Raw genomic sequence first — 24,021 nt, forward strand, 5'->3', positions numbered from 1 at the left:
TGGCACGTTAGCATTCTAATTACCATTTTACACCAGGCAGGGAAATAAGAAATTTGCACTGATCCTGAAGAAACTAGAGAAAGATCCACAATGCCAGAGACAAATGCTCAAGTCTTTCCTGATTCTTCCCTTCCAGAGGATCACAAGAATGACACTCTTACTTGAGGTTGGCTTTCCTTTATTCAGGCCAGAGATGTGCAGACTCTTCAGAGAATTTCCTGTTATCATTGTTTAGAGAACACAAACATTTTATGTTATTTGATTTAGAACATCCTCAAGCGAGCTAAAGGCGTTTATTCTAATGTGCCTAATCTGACGGAAGCCATCGAAGCTGTACGTAAGGTAGGCTTTTGCTTTCAAAATAATAAATGCCCCCCATATAACTGAATGAAAATGATCAGAATTGGATACCAATTTATTGCATGCCGATCAGCATTACATGTCAATCATGTTACCTTACAAATGAATGCATCTAAATGTATAGATCGTGGAAGAGTGTGACCGAGGTGTCCAACAAATGAAGAGGACAGAGCTGCTTGTTTGTTTGGATAAGTTAGTGGACTTTGGAAACGTTAAGGTACAAAATACCTTAATGTAATCCCTATTTTTCTGCTGTCATATTTTTAAACCATTTTCTTCTGTTCTCAATCAGTCCATTCCATTAATCACCAGAGGGCGACATTTGGTTCAAGAGGGAACTTTGAAGCATCTAATTGTTGGTGGCAGTCACAAAGTCTCTATAGTCTCTCGCAAAGATGTGTATATGCACCTTTTCAATGATCTCCTGCTCCTCTCTGTTAAAAGGTATGGGCTGTTAGAAGATCTTATTTTACTGACCGTCTAGTTTTCAGAGCTTACACTTGCTATTTTTGGTGTATAATATTGTTTTTCATACTCCACTCAGTGGACACCGGTTTGTTGTCCAGGACCATGCACTATTTCCTGATAATGTGCATGTGGAGGAAATCAAAACAACGACTTTGGGATTGGCCCCTGAATCGTTCCTGCTCCGTCTAACTAAGAACCACAGCAGATCTTCCACTGCCCTGATACTGGCTGCACACACAAGGTGACTTGCTTGTGTTGGCAATACAATATATTGGGTAATGCAAGTATTCATCTTGCAAATTCTTATAAAAGATTAATTCTAAAATGGTAATTGTGTTCTCAGATCAGAAAAACAGACCTGGATGAAAGTTCTCTCTTTAAAATAGGAAACCACAAGTGTGGAAATGCAACAAGGAATGATGCTCGTGAAGAAACGGGCACCATGAAGTGCTCTAAAATACTAACTGTAATGGACATTTTTAATTTTTTGAATATTTAAATATTAATGTAAATTCTTAAATAAAAGGCTGTAAGCAACTGACTCAACGTGAGATTTATTTCAGCAAAACAATGAATGTACAGAAGAAATGTACAGTTGTGATCATCCAATTGTTGAGATTTATTCCCTTCAGTGTTGAAGGGGCTTGTTCAACAAGACCCTTGGTAGAAAATGTCCGTTCTTCCATTTCAGCACCACCTATCATGAAAAGACAAAATAAAGGAGTTAAGTCTCAGCTCTATTTTAGATGATTAGGAGTGAACCCTGTTTTCAAGATTTGTTATTTCACCTGTTAACGTCCTTTTTGTTGTTGAGTGGGAGCTACGTGACCGGCTGAGGAGACATCAAGTCAAAATCTGAAAGGTTTCTTGCGACCCAAACACCCGCTGCGAATAAACCCAGGTTTACAAGGAGATTCCTAGAATAAAACATAACACGTTAAACTATATACATTTGAATGTTTTCGAGTATATGAGTTGCACTCAACCGCAATGTTCGCGTCGTTTTTAAGCTTCGAACATTTCATACAACAAACCTTCTGAAATCATTTCTGTCCGCCGCGAAACGGCAAGCTGAGTTTATCCATCCCATGACACCGCCTGATTGCCCATCTGTTTTCTTTCCGCTCATTTTATTTGTATTAGCCAAGCAAACCAGAGGCTCTTTGATATTACCTTGAGATTTCTACTGCAAACCACGTGGCTAACACTATAGCGCTACGGATCCTCGGCTGGAACATATCGTGTCGACAGACAGGCGGTTTCCTGTGTTAAGTAATTAATTTTGAAACGCAGTATCGTTTGACCCTCCGCGGCTTACAGATTTTCAGCACAATGCAGTTGTGAAACGGCACACCATGGCTGCCACCAGATACCGTCGATTTCTAAAGCTATGCGAGGAATGGCCAAAGGACGAGTCCAAGAAAGGGCGAGATTTAGGAACATTTTTACGCCAAAGAGTCGCTAGTGCTTTCCGAGAAGGGGAGAATACACAGGTATTGTTTTTACTTGAGTGAATTACTGCACGATTTACTCGTGTTGTATTGCAAGTTGTAAGACAAGCTAAATGTCATCTTTCATGTTTGTGTATTAATGCTTCCAACAGATGCACAAACGTAATTTATTTGGATATGTTAACTTTTACAATAAAGTTTCCATTAAATGTCTTGAATTTGTGTACACTGGAAGCTTCATTACCACAATAATAATAAATAATTAAAAACCTTTGTAAGTACACTTGGCAATAAAGCTCTTGTTCTAAGAGTTTTTACTTTTTTTTTATTTATTTTTTTTTATTGTCTAGTATATGTTTTCTTGTAAACATCCTTTCTCAAAATAATTTATGCAACAATACAAATATCTAATGCACCATTGACCTTGTCTTGTTTCAATGAAGATTTCAGATCCAGAGAAATGTGATCAGATGTATGAAAGTCTGGCTCGCATCAACAGTAATGTGTACAAAGAAAAGGTGAGACACATTTTCTAAATGCTTAGGTCTAAACCTTTATGGAAAATGGAGACATCCACATGACAAAGCATAATTAAATTACCGTTAGATTTATTTTAGCTGACCTGTATTTTTATGGAAATGTACTTTATTATTTTTATTGTCTTTGAAAGAGATGCATAGCTTGCATATTCTGTGGTGAATAAACCGTATGAGTTCATTTGCATTTATTCTGTCTAAACACCTATCCTCACATATTTTTAATAAAATGCCTTTCATTGATTTGATTGACCGAAGCCTCACAATGCGACCGCATCATAATGTTTTGGTTTGTTTGTGTTCAGTTTCCACGAGCAAAAGATACAAGTTTTACAGGCGTAACGGTAGAAGAGTGCCGTATGTTATTGGCAACAGGTGAGGATTTCTTGAGCTTACTGGTAATTCTTATGTTCACCAATGCTGCATATTTGATTTTAAAATGTTAATGTTTTTATTTAATGATGGCAAAGCTGAATTTTCAACACCCATCACTCACTACACATCACAGATTATTCCAATATGCTGATTTGGCATATTATAGTATTTCTTCTCATCAAAACTGTTTGTGGAAACAGTGGTAAATTATTTGATTAAGTAAAAAGAAACGGCATTTTACTTTGTCATTTCTTTATTTTTGCAGGAAACATGCAGCACACAGATGAGGAGGAGAAGAAAGGATTGTGGAAGACACTAATGGAGCGCTTCTCCTCCAAACCTGAAGATGGAACCCCCGAAAAAGCTGAAAAATAATAATCATATTGCACAGATCTTATTTATTCCCCTTGGCACTTTTTCAAATAAATCAATTAAGGTGTCTATCTAAATCTTCACTTCTAACAGCTGTAGCTCTCTTCATGCTGATAGGTGAACAGAGACTTCCAAGAAGTAAAACTAATGGTATCTGGAGAGCTGAGTTAAAGTTAGAGAAATGTGATAAAGTAAAAGCAATATTCAGTTTTACAGAATATTGCTTTTCAGTTTTATAGCATATTCTTTTTCTTCAATCCATAATGCAAATAAATACTTTTTGTATTTCCCGTATAACAGAATAGTATCTCTCGTTTTGATTTCACTGGATAAAAGCTATGCTGTATTATATACATTCTTTGTTTTTTGCTCATGTGTATGTTTTGACACCATTTTGTTAAGAGTATATTTTTCTAGATGGGTGTATTTTGAAGAGATAAACAGAAAAAAATAAGGGTTTCAGCTTCTTTGAAGGTTATACAGGTATTTATTCCAAATATATTCTTGTGAACATTTTATTGGCTGAGTGCGTGCACCATTTTAAAGTTAGTGTGGCGATTAAAGTATAAAATGTTTATAATTTATAATGTTATTTAAAAACAAGTTAGGGTTATGATGGAATAACTGCAGTTGAGTAATATAAAGTTGCACAGAAAAGTGATGTAACATAAAGCAAATGCACACTGGGCAATTTCCTGTCAGATATTGATAATATGGTCTGTGCGTGCCATGACATACAATATGTTCACAAAAGATAGCTAGATGATAAAAACTTTGCCAAACCACCACCACCCTTACACAGTCACAAAGGTTTAAGTCCAGAGCTTGGTGTTTGAAATAAAATCTATGTACAATGTTTTAACTAATTTCCTTCCAAGAACCAAGTCATTAAAACATTTTTATTAATAAAAAATAGGCAAGGAAGCAAGCAAAACATCTTTCTGTTAACAATCAGAAACATTTAGAGTTGAAGAGTAAAGTGATCTTTATAAAATGCTGAACTTAAGTGAACTGATGACTGAGTTTATATAATGGAAGTATTAGAACATTCTCATTTTATTGCCTTTCCTTCTTTTATAATTAAGACACATTGTGAAACTGTCTGATATTACAACATTATAAGTGAAGATAAAAAATTAAATTCTTCATTAGTAAACTTCAAAATGGCCAACAAGCAAAATAAAAAAAACGCGGTTGCATTTTTGTTCTAGTCAGTGTTAGTTAGAATAGTGTTCATTTTCTTGGACTCTTTAGTCATCTTTTTTGGGATCTGGATTGTCTCTCCAAATGCAGTAGTTGAGGCTGGTAGCGAGGCAAAGCCAGGCCAAGTATGGTACCATGAGGAGTGTTGCAGTGCGGCTGATGGGATACCAAGACACCATTGTGGCTGCCACTGTGCCAGTCAGCATCACTATCTCTATCATTGCCTGGATATGAAAGAAGAACAGAACACCACTATATTTAACCATATAAGATATTATATAAACGTTGACTATCAATGTAGGGACAAAAAAAAATAAATAAATACAGTAGAAGTCAATGGGAAATGAAACTCTTTGGTAACATCCTGCAATATATATATATATATATATATATATATATATATATGTATATATTTAGTGTTCATCAGAAGAAATAAATGTATACAGGTTTGGAATAACATTAGGGTGAGTAAATGAGTTTTCACAAAAACCTCTTATACTATCTCACGACCATATGCAGAGAAACTGGTTCCTGGTTTACCTCTTAAGTAATTTAACTGAAATAACAGTAGGATTTTTGAAACTCATGATAACTTCCCACCAGTTTAATGTTGTGAGCGCCAAAGAAGATGGGGGTCCAGGCCCAATTAAGCGCCAACTGCGTCCCATAGAGCCCCAGTGGTACCAGTGAATCCTGGGTAAAGCCTCCAAGCTCTTTCCACACAAGGTATGAACCGTAGCTTTTAAAAAAAGAGAAAATCATTTACACCATCTGGAGGTACCTTTAGTTACTCATTAACTTGTAAACCCAACTACAACTTCCTTCAAAGTTACTAAATGAATAAGTGCCAGATATAGTAAATGAGAAGTGTTTGAACAAACCCCATCCCAGTGTAGAGAGTGGTCCACACTATTGGGAAGGCAGCGTTAGGTGGCCTCCATGAGGGTTTATTGAGCGTGGTGTACCAGGTCTTCACCTCCTTCCGTGTGATGAAACCTCCAAATATCCCACCAATGTGTGGAAGGGCAGTCAAACTCAGCATAGGAATCCACATCCTTTCAATGCAAAATGACAAATTAAGGTTGCATTTGCCTGTGTACATTATGTAACACATTATGTACCATTTTTGTCTGTATAACTTCCAAGTCTGACAGCTTATCTCCACAGAATGTGAGACAAAGAGGCCAACAGTAGCTTAGGGCTCATTTGCAGTAAATAAAATTAGGACAACAGCCTTCTCTCGCAATAAATGCAATCAGTGCGGTAAAGTTGGTTTTATGTTGGACATTCGTTACACATTCGATCTTTACTTCAGAATTCATTTATATGTAATCGCATAATAGTCATGGATCATGCTGTATCTCGCTCGGGTCACATTTAAAAACATAATATCAAAATTAATAATAAAATTATTCGATGATGTAATTGTTTTAAACTTCTGAAGTGAAAAAGTCCTCACAACGATATCCTTGCGCACGTCAAGTTAGGGAGTGTCTCAAAAGTGCAAAATCCACAATAAACTTGATTAAATATGTGCATTATTCCATAAAAACACTAAAACCGTGATCCTTTTACAAGTATAAATTAAGATGATTTTTAACTTTTAAATGATTATTATATCTTTTATAAATATGTAAGTAAACTGAATGTCTTAATGAAATAAATTTAACTATGTGGTTGTTTTATTGAAAGAGCTCAAATCACCTATAATGTTTTTATACATACATGTAGCATATAGTAAACAACTTAGATTAAAAAATATATATTTTATGCATCTATTATACATTTTTTAAAATTTAAAATCTATATAACTTCCTGCTTATGTGACCCAAAGATGTCACACCAGTTGTAATATCTTCACACAATCCTGACACACATCATAGATGACTTGGATTTTGGAAATATGATTTTGTGTATTTTTGGTGAATTCTTCAAATATTCAAATTTATATAACTTCCTGGTCATGTGACCTGATGATGTCACACCCGCTGTATTATATTTATAAACATTTTTCCCACATTGTACATTCATATTTGTTTTCTTTTGGAAATATATTTGTTGTTTTTAGACAATCATTTGAATTATTGAAAACTTTTTTACTGCTTGGTTATGTGACCTGATATTGTTACACAAGGCCGGTTCATATTCACAAACATTTCTCAAACAAAAATGATCTACATTGCTATATTATGTGCCTATCAAACATTTATGGGGGGGGACACGAGAACTGGCATTGGGAAACGCTGGCCTGAGCTAACAGGCCTCAACTTCCTAAACGACAGTTCACTGTGTCTGTACCATTCATTCCTACAACTACTTTTCAACATTTGAAAATTTTGAAAAGGCATTTTCAGATTTGTCTGTTAATAATTCAAAATGTAACTTAGAATGTTCAGTGCTGTCATATTTTTGTTTGTGTGAGGAAATATAAGTTTATGGAGCCTAACCTTTCTGCTAAGCATTTAATTTTTTGGCATTTTCTACAGATAACAGGCAAAGTGAAATCATTAGATCACATGACAATTCAAATATAAATATTTGATATTCTTATCAATTAGCATGGGTCTCTTAAATATATTTATATTTTTTAAATGTGAAAAAGTATAAAAGTTTTACAATTATGAGAGTTAGAGTATCAGCAGGTACCTTCTTAAGCCACGGCAGAAGATTCAGGTAAAATGGGCCAGCTGTTCAGTTAAAATGGGCCAATATAAAAAGAGAACAACACATGTAATTTCAGCATAAATCACTTTATTTTTAACAGTAAATTGACACTTTGTCAGTTTGCACACTTGTCTTTAGTGTGCAATAGCAACACCATAAATGTATTTCATTAAATAGAGAGTTGAATGAATATTTAATTAAACAATGTAATTAAAAATGAACTGATCATGTTGTAGGTGTCTTTTGTGTGCACATATGTGTGTATGCTTGTATTTTTTTGTATGGAAACATATCTACAGTAGGCCTATAAACCTATCTTCACCCTCAATTTCTGTGTAAAAGTGTGCGTGTCCATTTTACTGACATCTTTCTTTCTTTCCCTTTCTCTTCTCATCTCTCTGTTTTCTTTCTTTGCTAGTCCTCCTACCATACTGTCTGCGATGCAATTTTTTTAAAAAGACTGTTAAGATTTTGTGTGGATACATATCTAGGCCTATAAACCTATTTTCACCCTTAATTTCTGTCTAAAAGTGTGTGTATGTGTATGCAGCCCATTTTAGCTGAAAATTGTGGCCCATTTTCAACCAGCCATTTCTACATAAAATGAACTTTTTCACAAAAATCAAAGTTTCTTTTATAAAAAAAAAAAATTTTTATTTGAAAGAGCATATCAAAACATTGTTCATAAACCTTTGCTTTGTTGGTAAGCTTACTTATAATTACTTTAGTACCCTTATTAGTGATTAATGAAACGTTCTATGTCAGGCTCAATTACCTTACAATTTCTCTGACAAGCTTCATGTAACACTCTGCCCTGCGCACCTTAAAAAACCTATAAAAATTATTGTTACATGTCAACAAGTGTTGAAGCAACAGTGCAAGATCAGTTATTGTGATTTTCTGTAAAAATTTAAAGAGATACGATGCTACATCCTTATTTGGCCCATTTTAGCGGACTTCACCCTATATACACACACACACACACACACACACAGTGGTGGCCAAAATGATTAGAACACCATCCAGGAGAACTGTAACAATGTCTCCAAGATGCTTCAAGAAACCTACCTGCAAAGCTACAGTACATCATAAATACAGTATATCATAAATAGATTTTCTTTATCAATTAACTTCTATTAACTAAATTAAATCAACATTTGGTGTGACCATCCTTTGCGTTTACAGCAGCTTTTGCCCTAGGTGCACTTGTGCATAGCTTTGCAGGACCTACCTTGAAGCATCTTGGAAACGTTGCCACAGTTTTTCTGGGTTTAGTCTGTCTCAAGTTTGTTCTGTTTCTTCATGTCATTCCAGACAGACTGGATGATGATGAGATCAGATCTCTGTGTGGAGCACTGGCTGTCGTCAAGACTCCTTGTGCAAACAAACATCTCACTGGATTATTACAACTGGCAATGAATGTCTGGAAATGTAAACTGATATTTCCTACTGACACACTACAGCAAAAGATAAATAACTGATTTAAAAACATTTTTCAGCTGCTGAAAATACTAGTTGTCTAATAATTTTGGCCACAACTGTATATATAGAACATGTATATACAAATTATACACACACACACACACACACACACACACAAATGATTGAAAAAAACAACAACTATTTTTAAACAACCAAAGACATATTTCCACAAACAACTGCATGAGAGGTGTTTGACAAATGTTTATGATTATAATACAGTGGGTATGCAATATGAGGTCACATGACCAGGAAGTTGCATAGATTGTAATATTGCAAAAATTCACCAAAAATACACAAAATCATATTTCCAAATTCCAAGTCATGTATGATGTGTGTCAGGATTGTGTGCGAAGATATTACAGCTGGTGTGACATCATCAGGTCACATGACCAGGAAGTTACATAGATTGTAAATTTTCAACAATTCAATACACAAAATCATATTAGCAAAATCCAAATGGTGTTAGATGTGTGTCAGGTGTGTGCGAAGATATTACAACTGGTGTGACATCATCGGGTCACATGACCAGGAAGTTGTATAGATTGTAATATTTCAAAAAATCACTAAAAATAGACAAAATGACATTTCCAAAATCCAAGTCATTTATGATGTGTTAAAAATGTCACTGAATATATTACAGGTGCCATAACAACACCTGTTTCTACCAGTTAAAAGAAAATGTTGGAGTACAATGTAATAACAATGTAACAATTCATAGTGAATAACCTATTCACAGCTTAAAATAATGTATTAATGTTTTTTCACTTAATTCACATCTTTACATTTTATTTGCATGATGCTTGCATGTTTTTCTATCTTGGAATGCATATCCTTTTTATTATTTGTAAGCACTTTTGAGACAGTCCCTTAATTTGCATGGCAAATGCCTAACGAATGTCCAACATAAAACCAACTTTACCGCACTAATGCCATCGTACAACATAAGCTTGATGCAAGTCTCACATATAAATACAAAATATCAGTAAATATTAAAATATGATAATATTAATCTATAGCTGTTAGGTAAACTAGTGCAACAAATATAGTCAAAAATAGTAAACGTAGATTTTATCAGTAAAGTTGAACTGCTGCCCAAAATATTTTTTTATTATTAAACATGCTATCGTACACAATCAAAAAGTTGTCGGTTTTAATTTGAATTGTATGAAATTACAACAATTTATTAAGAATTCATGGTAAAGTTTTGGTTCATGCCAGTTCAGTTTGTCCTACTATTCAAGCACGTAGGCTACTGTACGACTCACAAAACTGTGTTTATTTATACAAGATAGTGATGAGAACGTCGCAAAGACCCACATATTTTTTTTCGTGCAAATAATGTTAAATAGCATGACGGGTTTGTATAATGTTAGTCACGCGCTCAGCAGAAGATTATTTAACGAGGGTAGAATTTTGTTCACGAATTCAAACGACGGACTAATAAGAGAAAATGTTGTAGCTACTAAATAACAACGCTGTTGTCTTTACCTGAATTGACAGGTCGAAGCGCTGCTCGATGTTGTGTGAAGAGAGACGTCTCGATGACCTTCTATGACCGGAGTGATCTTGAAATCATGATACGAGTTTGTGTAACAGACAGTGGGCGTGCATGAAGGATAGGCTGCTCTCGTGTAGAAACAATCCAACTGAAACGCTGGCCATTAGAGAGAGGCATGTAAACATCTGCCGCTTCTTCCTGGTGTTGTGAAACGATCACAGCACAGTAATGCTTGAATGGTGTGTTCAAGAAGATCATCGCAGCGCTGTGCTGGAACAGATGCTTTGAAAATTAGCTTTGACGTATTATGTGTCAAATATCAGTTGACTAAGAGAGCTGACAAAATCAATAACGAACCATTTACTGTCTCAGAGACCACAACAAAACCCTGTCACTCAAAATAAATATCTGTTGTGTAATGTGTGTATATGTATAGATTTACTGAATAATGTGCAGGTGTGAATATTATATGCAAATGAAGACGATGATCTCATGGAAAATTTATATTCCCTTGATTTGTCTGGGTAAGAGCACCGAGGAAACGTGCAAACATGCAGAATGTAGACTACAGACCATGAACATGACTCCCTCTGTAGGATACTTCCATGTGTTTAGTAGACTGTTTCTATGGGAGATAGCACTTTATTTTACAATCATGTTACTCATGTTTATTTTAGTAATTACAATAACTAGGTACTAACCCTGAACCTACCCCTAAGCCTTATTATTATTGTGATTCATTCAAAACAAGATTTTATGAAAATATGCACACTAGGCTACTGTTTATCACAATTCTGTGGTAAATCACTGTTAACATTTCCTCAATTATTGTTTTAGCATGGTTATGCAAACTCCTGAGTAGTTGAAACTGGTGTATTAATGTCATTTTTACCCTTAAAATGCAATTGCAATACAGTGTTATATAAAAGTAAGAAATTAATTAAATTAAATTTGCATTTTTGTTTTAGACTGAATTTTATATTTTGAATTAATTCATTATGAATTTGGATGTGGTCAAATATGTAAAAAAAAAATAAAGAATGAAAAGCTTAATAAATAAAAACCAAATGGCTTTATAATTTATGTGATTATTTTATGAAAGCAATTTAAGTTATTCAAAATTAAATTAGATGGATGTTTGCAGTCAATCTCAGAAAACACACTTATTTTATATTTTATTTTGAAAAATTAAATGAAACTGTGTATGCATCACAACTGTGCAGCTACAACTGACATTAAGATATTTTTAGCATTATTATTATTATTATAACTCCTTAGAATGGTTTATACAAAACATTAAAAATAAAAATATTTAAGATGGCATTTAAAAAATGTTGAATATGCAATAATTAAAAAACTTTTAGCAAATGTATTCTGTATATTGCCTCTATATATGTATTTTTCTAAATTTTTGTTTGCATTTGAACTTTTCTAAGAGAATGTATGGAGCCATTAAACTAGCAATGATATCATAAAAAGAACATTTCAACATACTAACAGCAGATGAGAATATTGAGGGCTAACTGGGCTGCTAACAATTTCAAAAGAGCACTTGATATGAGAGAGCAAATGTTTTCACAAATATATACTTTTCAATGAATTCCTACGACTGCTCCCAGCCCGAGCCAGGGAACGAGCAGCCTTCTTACTCTCCACCCTCTCAAATATGCCAGAATAATGGTAAGACAACCATCTAGCATTTCCTGATTTAAACCAAACAAATTATCAGTTCAAAACAACTTTCTGTATTAGCAAATTATGAAATAAATAATAAATTATTTAGTAGGCTAATTATCACTTATTTTTCAATCATTCTTCCAAAATTGATCTTATATGAATTAGGATTATTAATAACTTTTCTTGAATAACATGTTTCATCAATGTATCTACATTGATCATTTAAATCTCATTGAATGATTTTTGCATGTTTAAATTAAAAGTCATTGTGTAATTTTTAAGGACCCGCCACCGAAAATGACTTTATGGCATCTCCATGCCCACTACTATCTCCACCTCCTCCCTCACAGCAGTACAGAGCAGGGGTGTCATCTAACAGCCACAATCTGGCCCTTCCAAGATCTGACACAATTGAGACCCCATCTGGTGTTATCACACCTGAAAGTAATTTCTCAACAAAAATATCACACCAATGCAGTTTATCAGCACAAAGGTGAAAAAGATACTGGGTTGCTTATTATGTTTTTTATATTTAGATTTGATCTGGGATCCCCCAAATCTACAGGAGCTTGGTCCACTGAAATTATTAGGTGTTTATAACCTTCCACCGCCCTTCTGGCCTGCCAGCTTAACGGATAAGGTGAAGAATCTTGGCATTAATGTGGATGAGACATACAGAGCTGATGACAGCAGCAACATGAAGAATCCATCCTCCTCTGTGCCTCATAATACGTTTGAAGAGCTTCTTGAGAATTTGAATTTCTCAACACCTTCTTCTCATGTAAATGAGGATATCTTTGAAATACTAGGCCTCTCTGTTGATGCATACAATGAACAGACTGAGACTGATCCTGTCGAGCAAGAAGAGGACAAGGACAAGCTCCCGCTCAATCCTGATGTCATCACTAACCACCACATGGAAGCTGCAGCCTTTGATTCTGAGGAACTTCTGTCTTATGTTACAGGCTCAAGAAAGAGAAAGAGGGCTATTTTCTTTGTCAGTGACTCCTCTTCTGCTGCTGCCGAAAGTTCTGCCATATTTGATGATTTGGAGCTCTTTGAGCCTCCACATGCTAAGCCTCAACTGGACTCTAATGAATATGTTGAAGATTTTTTCACAACTCTTTATAGTGCTATCTTCTCAGACGAAAGCACTGTTTCTTACGATTAAAGCAATGCTATTTGCAAATTAAAAGTCTTGAATGTTTCCCTATATTGTCTGTGGTCATCTGGGGATGTTCAATCAAAAATAACATATATGTTTTGAGCTATGCTGGATATCACACTTTCTGGGAAGAAAATGTGTGATGGTTAACTATATCTAAGCTTGTAGAGGTTGCAGGTTAAATCCCTGAAAGCGGTGATCCATAAATTTTGATTATCGTGCACTTGAACAAGAAAGTGAATGCGAATTGCTATTCACAACCCATTTTACTTCCATAATGTAAGACTGATTCAATATATCGGAAATGGATTGGATTGTGAAATCATGTGATATGGCAACAATAAGGGATCGCGTTCCATGTAAAATAAACTTATTCTATCCCACTGAAATGCCTCTCACTACTTCAATTTGATCAAACTTGCAGTTATGTTGCCCTTTACAGGCTGACAGACATGTAACTGATACCTGAAGCTGATCTATCCATTTATTCTAAGTCGTATGCTGTGTCTGAGAAGGACTAAGATTTACAGTCTGGATTCATTTCATAATTATATATCATCAGCCTCAGTAAACAATGATCTGAGGTTGAAAAGGATATGCCATAAGACTGACATACAACCTCAGGTTACTTTACCATAAATAAGAAAACATTTAAGCGGTCACAAACTATTTTTAAATATCAGATTTATGTGACCCTGGACCAAAAAAACAGTCATAAGTAGCACGGGTATATTTGGAGCAATAGCCAACAATACATTGTATGGGTCAAAATTAAAGATTTTTCTTTTATGGCAAAAATCATTAGGAAGTTAGGTAAAGATCATGTTCCATGAAGATATTTCCTACCGTCAATACAGCAAAACTTAATTTTTGATTAGTAGCCTAATATGCATTGCTAAGAACTTCATTTTAACAACTTTAAAGGCGATTTTCTCAATATATATATATTTTTTTTTTTTTGCACCCTCAGATTCCAGATTTTCAAATAGTTGTATCTCAGCCAAATATTGTCCTTTCCTTAAAAAAAAAAAAAAAAAAAACATAACATACATCGATGGTTCAGTTCGAATCATGGTGCAATATCATATTTTAGCACAAAATTTTGTGTTAAAGTGTTAAAAAAAGATTTAGCTTTTTATATCATCTAGTGCATGCTTATTTTTTGGCTCACGTGCAGATGGCTTTGAGTTAAACGTTTTCCACATTCATACAGCTGAATTTCTATTCTTCTTCAATAAACTCTAACAGTTGCTCATAACCTAAGGAATGAACATAGCACAGTTAGATTCAGAAATAAAGTTTTATCCATTTCCCTAATCGTAAAACACCTGTTTGCGAGAATGCCGAACGCATTAAACCAATGTGAACTGGATTTGTGTCTAAAATGACAGCAAGGTGGATTTAAATAGAGCTGCTGCCAACACGTCATCGTGTGATGCTCAAACACATTCACACCTCATCTTCTGGTCCTCCAGCATATTCTACCTTCTTGTCGCTCCAGCAGCCCTCGTTGTCTGCCTGAACTCTCACCCTGGTGGTCGGGAAATGTCAAAGAGAGGCCCGTGCCGCAGCAAGGGGGCGTTACGGGGAAAAAACAATTGGCTTTATTGTTATATTTTCAAGCAGTTCGCATTTTCTTAGTCCTGCCACTAGAATAAGCATCAAAAACGACCAGCACACCGACCGCCAAATCCGATGGTGTAGCATCCGCCGTGGACTGCTGTTCGCATCCTTCATCTGTCTCGTCTCGTATTGCAATCATTGCCAAACATGTGAGTAGCAACCGCAGCTGAATTGTTCTGCAGTAGCCTAAACGTGTTTTGATGCTGCTGGTACAGCGCGCGCTCGATCGCATCCTGCTCTCATTCATCTCATTAGTTTGCGTGAATGTGCTGTGTTTGATACAATAGTTACTAGCATCCAGCTGCATACGGTTAGTGGTAGTGTAACACTAACGTTGATACAAAGGCTGGAACATAGCGAGCCATCTCCTTGAAGTGTTGTTTTTAGACTGGTTCGACTTCTACTTTGCTTTTCTGTCTTCGCATTAGAAAAGCTAGTCCTGCAGATTTATGCTGCATTTATCCGGTTTTTCGACCTATTCTTGGCGGCGATGCACTACAAGACGTTCAAGTTGCATCTGTTAGTCACTCAGTGTCTATTCGAGGGACCTGCTGCACGAGATTTGGATGTAAGATTCTGGGTTATTGCATAAACTGCAGACAAAAACACAATTTTCCAGGTGCCAAACGTGTCTGGTCCGGCACGGCAGACTTCAGAGAATCAAATGTGGATTTCAGGTTCGACTGTGTGAACTGCTGTGTGAGGCACGAGACGTTGTGTGGCCTGATGTTATGAACTGACATGCTCATATTGATATTGACATATCAGTATCCAAAAGAGATAAAATGTTGCATTATTTATCAATCTGTTATTTCCCTTTTCTGTCTACATGGCACAGATACTGTTTATGTTAATTTGGGTGTATGTGGAAAGCAACTGTATGACTGGGCCTTCATGTGCATTACAAACTTTATGAATGAATTGCACATGAATGGTACTGAAGGGTCTGGCACACTTTTAAAAATGCTGACATCTTCCACCTTATTGCATTTAATCATGCATGCTTCATTTTACTGAGTTATGCTGCTGTTTTGAAATGCTCATGATGCTATATTAATCAGCGTGGACACCATTGACTTCCATGGTATTTTGTTGTGGTTATCGGTTATTTAGACAGTGTCTGTGCACATCTTATAGGCTGAAGGTGAAACCATGAGTTGTATGCTGATTCCACTTGAGAATAAGGTTCCCAGTATAAAGTAATTACATTTTATTTATCCACTGGGAGTCAGAGCAACTTCATTCCCTGTGTCTTAATCACAGCTCGGGCGTTTTTGAAAAAGAGGACAGTATACTCAAAGGATTGTACATCAAGTTCTTTCTTTTTCTCTGCTTCATAGGAGAAATGAAACCTTTGTGCACTGGGACTGGATGCTCTTACCAGCACACCCCACTTCCGCCATGACACCCAGCAGAGGATTCTGGGATTGACACAAGCATCACTCCCACTGATGGCCTGGACCAGGTGAGCATTTGTGTACTTTTTTTGTCTCTTCACGCATTACCTATTTATTTTACATAAATAAAACAATTCAAAATGTTTTGCTTTTTAATATTTAGCTGTTTCCATATAGTCCCTGCAGTATCTGACCCGTTTGTCCCTGTTTAAGGTTTCAGCTGGCCTGCTGAAGCTATGGGGAGCTGCTGGAGCTGTCTATACAGAGACGCTATCCGAGACAACCATCTCAACAAATTCAAGGTGCATTTCACAAGACACTTTATGATAAAAACAAACTTTAAAAAGCACTGTCAGTAAATATTAATTTTAAGTGCACCATTTGAGAATAGTTACTTGGTTCACATAGTAGAGCACTGTTTGGTTTTGTGATAACCTGTTATGTCTGACAGGTGACTAATGTGGACGATGAGGGAAATGAATTGGGTTCAGGAACCATGGAGCTCACACAGACAGAGCTCATTCTGCACACACGCAAACGTGATGCTATCCGGTGGCCATACCTTTGTCTGCGCCGATACGGTTACGATTCCAATCTCTTCTCTTTCGAGAGTGGCCGTCGTTGTCAGACAGGACAAGGTAAGATGATTCTTACTTCTAGTTTATGCAGAAGACTAAATTGTGTGTAAAGCAAATATGGAAACCTTCTGTGAACCCTTGCATTTGCTCATTAGTAGGTATTGGTGAGTGGTTGATTTGGCTCCTTAAAGGGTAGTTCACCCAAAAATAAAAATTATCTCATAATTTACTCATTCCAAACCCATTAGAGCCATAAGGTTAATCTTTGAAACACAAATTAGCAAATTTTTAGTAAAACCTGAACGGTTTCTGTCCCTCTGAAACCTGAAGGTCCAGGTAACCAAAGCTTTAAAGATTGAAAAAAGACAAAGTAAATGATGTAGAGCAAATCCATATGAATCAAATGAAGTTTGTGAAGAGATACAATTGCTTTATGTGATTTAATATAGGCTTTTATTTACATGAAAACAATGATTGCACACAAACATACACATAGCAAATACGGAAGCTTGTGCCATTGAGGTTTGTTCTGTGAATAAAAAAAGGGAAATAAAAGGCTAAATTAAATCTGTTCATCATATTAAGTGATCATATCTCATCACAAGATTTGAATTAAATCACTCAATTCATATGGTTTAATCTTTTCAGATCTTTTAAGATTTGGTTTCCTGGACATCCAATGCAGGGACAAACCACTCAGGTTTCATTACAAATATATAAATTTTCTAATAGAATGACATGAGGATCAGTAAATTCTGACAGAATTTTCATTTTTGGGTGAACTACCCCTTTAATTGAATGTGTTTTCTAGTAATGTTATAGATCATTTTAATTAAGTTCAGTTAAATGCTATCATCCTAATTCAGATTTTGTGTGCCTATATATTTTTTGTGCCTTCCCTCATGCATGATAGTAAAACTCCACCTATGCATTTACTCCCCCCCCCCCCCCCCCCCCCTTTCTGATTCTGTTTTCCTGTTTTCTTGAATGTTTTGACAGGGATCTTTGCATTCAAGTGCTCTCGTGCAGAAGAGATTTTCAACCTGCTGCAGGAGTTGATGCAATGTAACAGCATCAATGTAGTGGAGGAGCCCATGATCATGACACGGCCCGGGCATGCACCAGAGATGGACATGCCTCGAACTCCACAGACACCCAATAGTGAGCTGGAATATCTACTCTCTTGAACACACAGGGTTTCATATCTACATATATGTGTAAAACAAAACTGACCTGTTCACTAATCACTTGATTAGTCTTTACTGTTTTAATAGGGTACAAATATTTGAACAGTGAGGTCATGTTCGATATCAGTTATGAAATAGGGATAAACAAGTTAATTATAATGCCACGTCAACAGTAAGCATTGACATTTCTGTAAATGTACAGTAGTCAAGTAACATTGACATTAAGTTTTTTATAACCTTTATGTAACTAGTTTTGCAATTCAAGTTTTATTTGTATAGCGGTTTCAGAACGTGTGTTGTTTCAAAGCAGCATTACAGAGCGTGCTTGTTTCAGTGTTACTTAAAAAGTCTTGAGATGTAAGAAATTAGTTTTTAAAGCATAGCTATTCAGTGTAGGTATGGGTAATTGTTATAAAGACCCCATAGAAACAAAATTGTTTTGTGTATTTCAGTCATCATTTGGCTTTTGTTAGACACTGACCATTGAGGTCATAGGCAAAATAGACCAAAAAATATGATGACTCATTTCATATGTTATTATTGACATATATCTTGCCCACATATCAATAGAACTTAACTTACAGAAGGAAGACCTAAATGTCACCTGCTGATGTGTACTGTGCTTTGGACTGTTTGTGTAGCCCCTGGATTCCCGATGCAGGGTTTTCCTAATGGATACCCAGGATACCCAATCAGTGCAGACTCATCGCAGCCCTCTCTCACCAACGACCACAGACACAGCCTCATGGGACTGGATGACCAAGTGAGAAAAAACACCTGCCTGTGCACACATTCAGTAGCCACAAAAAGTATCTGGATGCTCAAGCAGCATTGTATTTGACAAATAAACAGAAACAAATAATGCTAGACCTTTTCTCAAAACATATCTTTTTTTGTTTAAAGGGATAGTTGAAATTATCTTACATGTGGTAATGAAACACTTATGGTGGTTTCAAGTCTGTTCTGCTCAAGTGTCAAAGACTATGCTGCCTTACTGAAAAGTAAAGAAATAGTTCACCTAAAAATCATCTATGTTTAAAGGGATAGTTCACCCAAAAATGGGAATTGCCATCATTATTTCATTATGTTCCAAACCTGTAAACATAAATTTTTTTTTAGATATTTTAAAGGATGTTTTTATCCAAAAAAAGAAAGCCATTGGGGTCCAAAACAACATTGGACCAACATGAAAGTAAATAATGGCAGATTTGTAATTTTTGAGTCAAGCAACCCTAATTTTATTGGATGCTTGAGGTCAGTCCTCCTCAAGTTCACAAAGGGGTTCTAGCAGGATATCCACAGGTTTAGGTTCATCACATTCAAATTCATAAGATTAACTGTAATATTCCACTAACACTTAAAACCTTACAGCTTCTAACAAAAGATTTTTTTAAATGACACTTGATTTGATGTTGTGTTATCTAATGCAATGACATTAATATGCTCAAGTGTGTCTTAAAAGGATAGTTCACCCAAAAATGAAAATTACCCCCCCCAAAAAAACATAATCCACTGGAACGCCATTCTCCTGTGAATGTGCGTACGACAGATAGAGATTACAGTTTTTAAAATTGTAAATAGTTATTTAGGTATTTTTCTAAAACAAATACATCAATTCACTTCAGAAGGCGTTTATTAACTCCCTGGAGCCACGTGGAACAGTTTTTATGATAGATGGATGCACTTTATTTTGCTTTAAAATATGGACCACTACCCACCTTCATTATAAATCTTGGAAGAGCCAGGACATTTTTTAATATAACTCCGATTGTATTTGTGTAAAATAAAAATATATTATAATATACATCTAGGATGGTTTGAAGGTGAATAAAAACAGAAAAAATACGGTAACACTTTACTTTAATGTGTCATAATACAGAGTAATTACCTAATTAAGTATTTAGTAGTATCTATGGTACTTACATGAAACAAAAAGTACTTACCATGTAACTAAGTTATGGAACAGCCTGTACTTACAGTTTGTAATTATGTAGATGTAACAGGTAGCTACTGTTACACATATGTAACAGACCGAGTCTGTTACACAGCTACTAGTACACTTAAATACAATCTTGATACACTTTATTTTAAGTAGCTTATGTCTGTGTGCTTACATTTATAATTACGTTGTATAAAGTCTGCAACACATATGTAACAATCTTTTGGTTACATAAGTAGCTGTGTACATAATTACAAACTGTAATTGCAGGCTGTTCCATAACTTGGTTACATGGTAAGTACATTTTGTTTCATGCAAATACAACAGATACTACTAAGTACTTAACTGGGTAATTACTCTGTATTATGGACACCTTAAAATAAAATGTTACCAAAAATACTTTTGAGGGCTTTGTACATTTGAATAATAATATTACTTAACTTGAACTGAATAAGAGGACGTGGACCTTTTTCAAATTTCTGGGGTTTTGATAGGTTCATGATAGCATTTCTATGACTTTGAAAAAGAGGAAATAAAAATATTGACAGATCGATTATGTTGGTTGGAAGAGAGAAAGACTTTGCTGTAACACCCTTAGCCAATGTATTAGAAACACAGCAGAATTAACCAATTTTCATTCATTTAATGCTAAGGTTAAAAAACACAAAGTATAGTGTCATAAATCTACATAATATTTTTTTTTCCTTTAGATGTACAATATTATTCATTGTGGAAACACATCATCAGAGTCTATAATAAGAGTCTGTTTACAACTGGACAGTTCAGATCCTGTGCTTCACACACATGCAGCATAAAGTGGAACTGTAGCATTTTGTTAAAAATTGTTAAAATGTTCATAATGCAAAATCTAGGTAAATAGTGTGCTGTCAGTTACTTAAACATCAGTTTAACTAACTTTTCTAATTTGTTTCCAGACCCATACGTATGTGAATACAGTGGGCATGGAAACTGACCTCTCAAGCCGCCACTGTGTCCACTCCCTGCCGGAAGTGCGGCCCACCACCTACCCGGAAACCTCAACCACCACCACCATACGTGGGGGCCCAGTCCCAGGCCAGCCCAGCATGCACTGCTGTCCCCTGGACGACCCTCACAAAGACCCTCAGGTCTTCCTCCAGTCTGGAGCCCAGGAGGTGAAGTTCATGTTGGGTCCGACTCCAGCACAGCGCCACCTGATGGAAAGAGAGAGAGACCGCCACATCTCTCACCCTCTTCGAGCGCCAGACGGCAGCTCTGAAACAGAAGGAGAGGAGACTCCATCTGTACACATGTGCAACACACACTCTTACCACCATTGCCATCATCTAATGCACCGACACCCTAGCATGGAGCATTGCCCAGAAAACCAGCTAACGTACGAGAATATCAACGGACTCCGAGGGGCACGTAGGCAAAGGCTGAGTCCGAGCACTGTGTCTCAATCTCAGTCTTTGGGCTCCAGTAGCAGTAGCAGCACCACTGGTGATTCCCGCACACACACACATCCGCACTCTCTCCCGCTCACACATACGCACGGTTCCTCGCTGCCTCCGCAGGGATACGGCTGTGACCGGGGAATGGGGGTCGGTGGTCATCGGCGCACCACTTTGCTCAACTATGAGAACCTTCCGTCGCTCCCCCCGGTTTGGGAATACCGTGCGCTTCAGCGTGAGGAAGAAGAGGATCAGGATGAAGATGAGGATGAGGACGAGTATGAGGAGGAAGAGGAAGAAGAATATGATGAGTATGAATATTCTGAAGGGCCCGCAACCCCAAACGGATACCATCAGGAGAGTGGCGGCAGCGGTGGGATTCATCGCGATGCCCTGCAGAACTACGTCAACACTGAACAGGTGCGTCAACAAAAGCATGGGCAAATACATGTAAAGAATATGACAAATCTAATTCCAGGGTAATATCAGGGAATTGTAAAATACTGATTTTCAGGCCTGGAAAGTTAAATTTCATATATATACTAGTGCTATCAAACGATTAATCGCAATTAATCGCATCCAAAATGAAAGTTTTTGTTTACACATTTTGTGTGTTTATACTGTGCATATTTATTATGAATATATAAATACAAACACATGCATATATATATTTAAGAAAAATATGTTGATATATTAAATATATTTATATATAATATAAAATATAAGAATATAAATATATAAATGTATATACATGTAAATATTTTCAAGATATATACTGTATGTGTGTGTGTTTATATATACATAATAAATATACACAGTACACACACCTATATTCTGTAAACTAAAGCTTTTATTTGGATGCAATTTAATCGCGATTAATCGTTTGACAGCACTATATATATATATATATGTGTATATATATGTGTGTGTGTGTGTGAAACATTTAATAAAATTAAATGAATTAAATTAAATATAAGTAAACAATTTAATAAAATGTAATAAATATATTTTAAATATATATTTATATAGATATTTGTATGAATATTGAATATACATTAAATAAAATGTCAATCAAATATAATAAAAATACAAATAAAATATAATAAATACATTTTATTATAAAAATCTTAATACAAAGTAAATAATAATAATATAAATGTCAGGGAAATATCTAGAGTGAATATTTATTTATATAGTTATGCTGAGCTCTAATGATTTATTGGGCTAGTTATTGCTCTTTGAAAGTTCTATATGAAAGTATTTTTGTCATGAAAAATATTTGTATATTTGTCATGAAGAATCATTGGTCAAAATTATAATACAAAATAAATTAAAAAAGTAAAATCTGTGGAATTTCAAGAGTGAATATATATTTTATAGTTATGCTTAGCATTAAATTATTATGATATTGCTCTTTCTTCACAATTGTGTAAAATAATTTTTAAAATGATTTTTAGAAAATCAATTGGAATCCCTGTAACTTCTAACACTAAATATGTGTGTGAACTAGCACAAATCTAGTTATGAAATAAATATCATGGAATTGTAAAGCAACCATATAAATTACAAAGTGACATAAAATGTGAAAATTAAATATAATAAATTAATTGAATAGTAATTATAAAATAATTATATAGTCAGGAAAATGTATAGAGTGATAATATACGTTTATAGTTATGCTTGGCTCTAAAATAATGTAATTGGCTAGGTATTGCTCTTTAAGAGTTCAATTTGTATTAAATCATTTTAAAAAATCCAGTAATCATTGAAAGTCATTTCTCAGTGGAAACCCTGGGACATGTAACACTGAAATATACTTACATGCAAACTCTTAACAGCTACAGCCTCAAACACGTCTCCGTCACGCTTGCCCTCCCCACCCTCACCCGCCTGAGAGGGCTAACCGGGTTTTCAACTTCGACTTCAGACGTCAGCGAGCGGTACGTGGCAGCACCACCTGCGAGCAGCACAGTCGTCACCCGCCTCCTCCTCCCTCTCGCCAGCTCAACTACATCCAGGTGGACCTGGAGGATGAGCCCTCTGGTTGCTCGGGACACGGAGGAGGGGCTCCGGTACCACAGAGACCTCCTCCCCTCAAACGTGGCATGGCTGCCGCTGCAGCGGCTCCATCCTCCCGCCGTGGAGAATGCTACGCCGTGATCGACCTAAAGAAGACAGCAGCCATGTCCAACCTACAGAAGGCTCTCCCTCGGGATGACGGCACCTCACGGAAGACACGCCACAACAGTACCGACTTGCCTCTGTGAGAGGAAAAAAGAGAGTTACAGGTATGACAGGAATAAAAATGAGGGAAAATGTTCAGGAAAGAGAGAGTTTTGGTGGTATTTTCCTCCCACCATTATAGTGAAGCCTCTATTTTCTCATTTTCTACACTCATACCAACTGCTGCTTGATGAAAAAGTAACTCCATTGAGCCGAACACTGAGCATTTTATTTATTTTTTTCTCACATTTTGCGTGGGAAGGTTGGAAGATGATAGTTAACTACTCATTACCGTGGTTTTGGGTTGCTGTCTGGGCTTTGGGCCAAAGAGTTGGGTTCAGAAAAAATACTTCATTCAGGAAACAATCTGCAGTGTTTCTAAGTGTCTTA

General features: G+C 35.9%; 5 protein-coding genes across 8 annotated transcripts; 3 read left to right on the plus strand and 2 right to left on the minus strand.

Moving 5' to 3' along the window:
• Positions 1-1,623: 1,623 nt before the first annotated feature.
• LOC306845343 (mitochondrial import receptor subunit TOM6 homolog) lies at positions 1,624-1,995 on the minus strand. Its single transcript, XM_079378077.1, has 2 exons — positions 1,863-1,995; positions 1,624-1,745 (listed from the first exon to the last, which is right to left on the minus strand). Exons 1-2 carry the CDS (start codon positions 1,955-1,957, stop codon positions 1,649-1,651), a joined length of 192 nt encoding a protein of 63 aa, XP_079234203.1. The 5' UTR covers positions 1,958-1,995; the 3' UTR covers positions 1,624-1,648.
• A 46-nt stretch (positions 1,996-2,041) lies between these two features.
• LOC306845342 (ubiquinol-cytochrome-c reductase complex assembly factor 2-like) lies at positions 2,042-4,491 on the plus strand. Its single transcript, XM_079378076.1, has 4 exons — positions 2,042-2,321; positions 2,723-2,797; positions 3,121-3,190; positions 3,456-4,491. Exons 1-4 carry the CDS (start codon positions 2,184-2,186, stop codon positions 3,563-3,565), a joined length of 393 nt encoding a protein of 130 aa, XP_079234202.1. The 5' UTR covers positions 2,042-2,183; the 3' UTR covers positions 3,566-4,491.
• Positions 4,033-10,678, minus strand: LOC306845341 (translocator protein-like). Of its 4 annotated transcripts, XM_079378074.1 has the most exons (6): positions 10,400-10,665; positions 8,661-8,803; positions 7,412-7,452; positions 5,647-5,820; positions 5,366-5,504; positions 4,033-4,989 (listed from the first exon to the last, which is right to left on the minus strand). In XM_079378074.1, the coding sequence occupies exons 4-6, from the start codon at positions 5,817-5,819 to the stop codon at positions 4,813-4,815; spliced, it is 489 nt and encodes a 162-aa protein (XP_079234200.1). In that variant the 5' UTR covers position 5,820; positions 7,412-7,452; positions 8,661-8,803; positions 10,400-10,665; the 3' UTR covers positions 4,033-4,812. The 4 variants fall into 4 exon arrangements, with proteins under 4 accessions (XP_079234200.1, XP_079234199.1, XP_079234201.1 ...); XM_079378073.1 differs by lacking the exon at positions 7,412-7,452 and having other exon boundaries at positions 10,400-10,647; XM_079378075.1 differs by lacking the exon at positions 8,661-8,803 and having other exon boundaries at positions 10,400-10,631.
• Positions 10,679-11,901: 1,223 nt separating this feature from the next.
• LOC306844581 (uncharacterized protein) lies at positions 11,902-13,277 on the plus strand. Its single transcript, XM_079376817.1, has 3 exons — positions 11,902-12,089; positions 12,369-12,530; positions 12,623-13,277. The coding sequence occupies exons 1-3, from the start codon at positions 12,005-12,007 to the stop codon at positions 13,255-13,257; spliced, it is 882 nt and encodes a 293-aa protein (XP_079232943.1). The 5' UTR covers positions 11,902-12,004; the 3' UTR covers positions 13,258-13,277.
• A 3,230-nt stretch (positions 13,278-16,507) lies between these two features.
• Positions 16,508-23,675, plus strand: LOC306844931 (fibroblast growth factor receptor substrate 2-like; the record flags this gene model as incomplete). The annotated part of the gene is made up of 6 exons (XM_079377378.1): positions 16,508-16,573; positions 16,723-16,909; positions 17,849-18,010; positions 18,678-18,799; positions 20,911-21,828; positions 23,247-23,675. The coding sequence occupies 6 exons, from the start codon at positions 16,508-16,510 to the stop codon at positions 23,673-23,675; spliced, it is 1,884 nt and encodes a 627-aa protein (XP_079233504.1).
• Positions 23,676-24,021: the final 346 nt, after the last annotated feature.

The sequence above is a fragment of the Barbus barbus genome (genome assembly GCF_936440315.1).
Source record: "Barbus barbus genome assembly, chromosome: 25".
Taxonomy (NCBI): Eukaryota; Metazoa; Chordata; class Actinopteri; order Cypriniformes; family Cyprinidae; genus Barbus; species Barbus barbus.

Excerpts from the sequence above, each read along its gene's own strand:
- LOC306845341 (XM_079378072.1), bottom strand. The coding sequence starts at position 5,819 with ATGTGGATTCCTATGCTGAGTTTGACTGCCCTTCCACACATTGGTGGG. Across the intron at positions 5,505-5,646 it reads ACTCTCTACACTGGGATGGG|CTACGGTTCATACCTTGTGT; the intron begins GTTTGTTCAAAC and ends TTTTTTTAAAAG. Across the intron at positions 4,990-5,365 it reads GCGCTCACAACATTAAACTG|GCAATGATAGAGATAGTGAT; the intron begins GTGGGAAGTTAT and ends TTTCATATCCAG.
- LOC306845343 (XM_079378077.1), bottom strand. The coding sequence starts at position 1,957 with ATGAGCGGAAAGAAAACAGATGGGCAATCAGGCGGTGTCATGGGATGG. Across the intron at positions 1,746-1,862 it reads GACAGAAATGATTTCAGAAG|GAATCTCCTTGTAAACCTGG; the intron begins GTTTGTTGTATG and ends GTTTTATTCTAG.
- LOC306845342 (XM_079378076.1), top strand. The coding sequence starts at position 2,184 with ATGGCTGCCACCAGATACCGTCGATTTCTAAAGCTATGCGAGGAATGG. Across the intron at positions 2,798-3,120 it reads GTAATGTGTACAAAGAAAAG|TTTCCACGAGCAAAAGATAC; the intron begins GTGAGACACATT and ends GTTTGTGTTCAG. Across the intron at positions 3,191-3,455 it reads CCGTATGTTATTGGCAACAG|GAAACATGCAGCACACAGAT; the intron begins GTGAGGATTTCT and ends TTATTTTTGCAG.
- LOC306844581 (XM_079376817.1), top strand. The coding sequence starts at position 12,005 with ATGAATTCCTACGACTGCTCCCAGCCCGAGCCAGGGAACGAGCAGCCT. Across the intron at positions 12,090-12,368 it reads TCAAATATGCCAGAATAATG|GACCCGCCACCGAAAATGAC; the intron begins GTAAGACAACCA and ends GTAATTTTTAAG. Across the intron at positions 12,531-12,622 it reads TGGTGTTATCACACCTGAAA|ATTTGATCTGGGATCCCCCA; the intron begins GTAATTTCTCAA and ends TTTTATATTTAG.